A 2,908-nucleotide genomic window follows, 5' to 3' on the forward strand; every position below is an offset into this window, starting at 1 on the left:
GGATTTTTTCGTTGTAAGGCTTTCTTTTTGAGTTGATTTTCACCTAGCAAGACTTATCGTAGATGGCGTAATAAGTCACACCCGGACAAGGTCGGGTTATACTGCTAGTATATTTATATATTTGAGTGAGTGTATATGTGTTTGTGTATGTTTATTTACAAAGATACATAGGAAATAGAATTATAGACACTCACGCTTTTACACAGACATATATGATATATAAACAGACACACTTAAAAAGGAAGGAAGCGGGCTGTGCCAAAGTATAGGAAACCGCGTTCACTACAGACTTTGCTACTCACACATATAGATGTATACATATGTACACATGCACACGCGCACACACTCATAGACACACGCAGTTGAAGCACTGTTTGATTATTTTTCACCTTTTTGTATCCATTTTATATATAAAATACTACAACTAGCCGTCATTTTTTACGGTACGGGGTCAGCTCGTACAAAATAACAGGCATCCACAATCTGAGGAGTCAATGTCTCTAATCCCTTAAAAATCAGAAAGTAATTCGTCATTGGTCGATTTAAAAGCTTTATTATAATAAATCTCACATATAAAAATGCTCGTGCAAACATAGATGACTACAAAAGTAAAAAAAAAAATGAATTATCTGCTGCAAGCAAAATAAAATTCATCAGTAATGTTACTGCGTTACGATAACTTAGTGCCTGCACTTTTCTCCTGTCAGTTTTTGCCAGAGAATGTGCGCATAGTTATGCAGCTAATGAAGTTTATTTCACAGCCACAGTTTGACTAAATCACAAAATATGTAATGCACGCTACCGAAATTTCCTTTGCCTTTCGCTTTTCTCTGATTGATGTAAATTCGTACAACCAGGGTAATACTAAAGTTGCTTTTTTTCATGTTACGCGCTGAAGCCAAAAAGATATACCAAAAAAGATAACGCCAACAAATCATTTTTAGCAATTGTTAATGCCAACTTTAGTAGTTGATTCATACATTTATTCAATTAAAAAAGGAAAGTAATAAATATATTGTTAAACATCAAATTCTCTTTCCATAAGTTGTTTTCATTGAACGTGAACTGTTATAGTATGTTTACCATGATGGGCATTTGGTGAGCTTGAACTGTTGAAAGGGCAAAAAGAAAGAATTTTATAATTTCATTTATTTTCTTATTTGTTATGCGGTATTAATTTATTAAATTGAAAAGCTATATATAAAATAGTGTATCTATACATTACATATAGTGTATCTATACATTACATATAGTGTATCTATACAACGTATTATTGTAGGTTAAAATGTAAAATACTATGATACACTGTACATTGGTAGGTAAATTATGTAATTATGTATAAGGTAATATTGTAATTTGATCATATAGGTGTAGAATAAGTTTTATAATAGTAAATTAAATTCTATGGTAGTAGATTAAAATGTAGATTTGTTGTAGTTCATATGATACTATAATGGATGTATTCAGGAAATGGATGTGCAGTCTTAAAATCTGTATCGTATAAGTCAGAATATTGAACACTATATTGTGAATGTATGGTATTGTTTGTTGTATGAGAATTTTGTAAGACACACAATGCTACAAATCTGTGACATTTCAATGACACGAAATAATGATAAATAAATTGCTGCATTATGAATCCATTTCCAATCTAGGACATTGTGTAAAAAAAAATGTAACTCACCTCGTTTACTGAACCAATGAAAGGGTTAGAAGAACAGGGTTTTCCAATACTCAGTGCACTGTCAACTGTTTCGATATAACCTGAAAATTAAAGCAAAATTGTAATGTATTTAAATCCTTCTACGACACCCAAAATAAGTACAAACATCTAGAGCTTATCTCTAGCTTCTTGTCACCAAAGAGAAGAGAGATAAACCTATCCTTAATAGTAACAACCGTCTATGACAGATAATATTCCCTTATCAGAAACTTATTTTGTATATCTATTTTGTATATCTATGTGAACTTAACTTAGAATTAAATGTCTTGTCTAAAGACGCCATAGAAAATACGCTCACTTGCTACTTGTTATAAAGTATTATTTCAAAATGTATATGTCTAGATGCGGTTTTGTTGTTGTCTCCACACAGATTGCACTGATAAGAGGTCAGTAGTACAATAAATTCAAATAGCTTCACAGCAATCGGTCTAAAGGAATGGTGGAGAATGACACTATTTTTAAATGCGTAAATAATATGGCCGATCGAAAACCAGACACAAACCATTTGGAGATTACAAAATATAAAAGATTTGATCCACAAACATATACAATAGAAAGTCAATATTTTAAAAAGTGTATATGTCTTTTTCGGCAACTGTATATTCGGCTTCATGATGGTAAGTGAATGAAAGTTAAACCTCCTCTTCGGCGATTAAGACAGAAGCGTGTCCAACAACAACACAGTAAACAGAGTCCGGTAAAAATAAATCTCCTATTCAAATGCAAAGAAGTGCCTGCATCATATATGAACCCACTTACTATATAATGCTTTATTCACTCAGATATTTGGCTTTTAGTTTAGGGGATATAATTGATTAATTTTATAAAGTGTACTTCTAGTAGTATTGGTATCGATATATTTCTCATAGTAATAAGAGAGAAAGGTAGCAATACGAAAAACATAAGTATCAGGCACAATGAATTAATACAGTTCTATATTTAAGAGATGAGGAGTTATGTACATTATTTACATTTGACGGATATTTATCCTCATCTTCTTTGTTGTTAACACAACGTTTCGGCTGATATATAAACATGGGTTCTCATTCCTAAGGTATTTTTCGATGTTATTATTATCATTATTATTATAATTATTATTATTCAGGTCACTGCCTGGAATCGAACTCGGAATCTTGGGGTTAGTAGCCCGCGCTCTTAACCACTACGCCATATGCCTGGTTAAGA

At 31.9% G+C, this 2,908-nt stretch overlaps 1 protein-coding gene across 1 annotated transcript in view; it reads right to left on the bottom strand.

The window, feature by feature from the left end:
* Positions 1–937: 937 nt before the first annotated feature.
* The window catches only part of LOC106869021 (uncharacterized), a 10,269-nt gene continuing 8,298 nt past the window's right edge, over positions 938–2,908 (bottom strand). Inside the window, exons 7-8 of the mRNA XM_014914514.2 lie at positions 1,685–1,764; positions 938–1,109 (exon numbers count right to left, since the gene is read on the bottom strand). Coding sequence (XP_014770000.1) covers positions 1,080–1,109; positions 1,685–1,764 — 110 coding nt within the window. The 3' untranslated portion in view covers positions 938–1,079. The remainder of the gene's footprint in view (positions 1,110–1,684; positions 1,765–2,908) is intronic.

The sequence above is a fragment of the Octopus bimaculoides genome, chromosome 14 (assembly GCF_001194135.2).
Source record: "Octopus bimaculoides isolate UCB-OBI-ISO-001 chromosome 14, ASM119413v2, whole genome shotgun sequence".
Classification (NCBI taxonomy): Eukaryota; Metazoa; Mollusca; class Cephalopoda; order Octopoda; family Octopodidae; genus Octopus; species Octopus bimaculoides.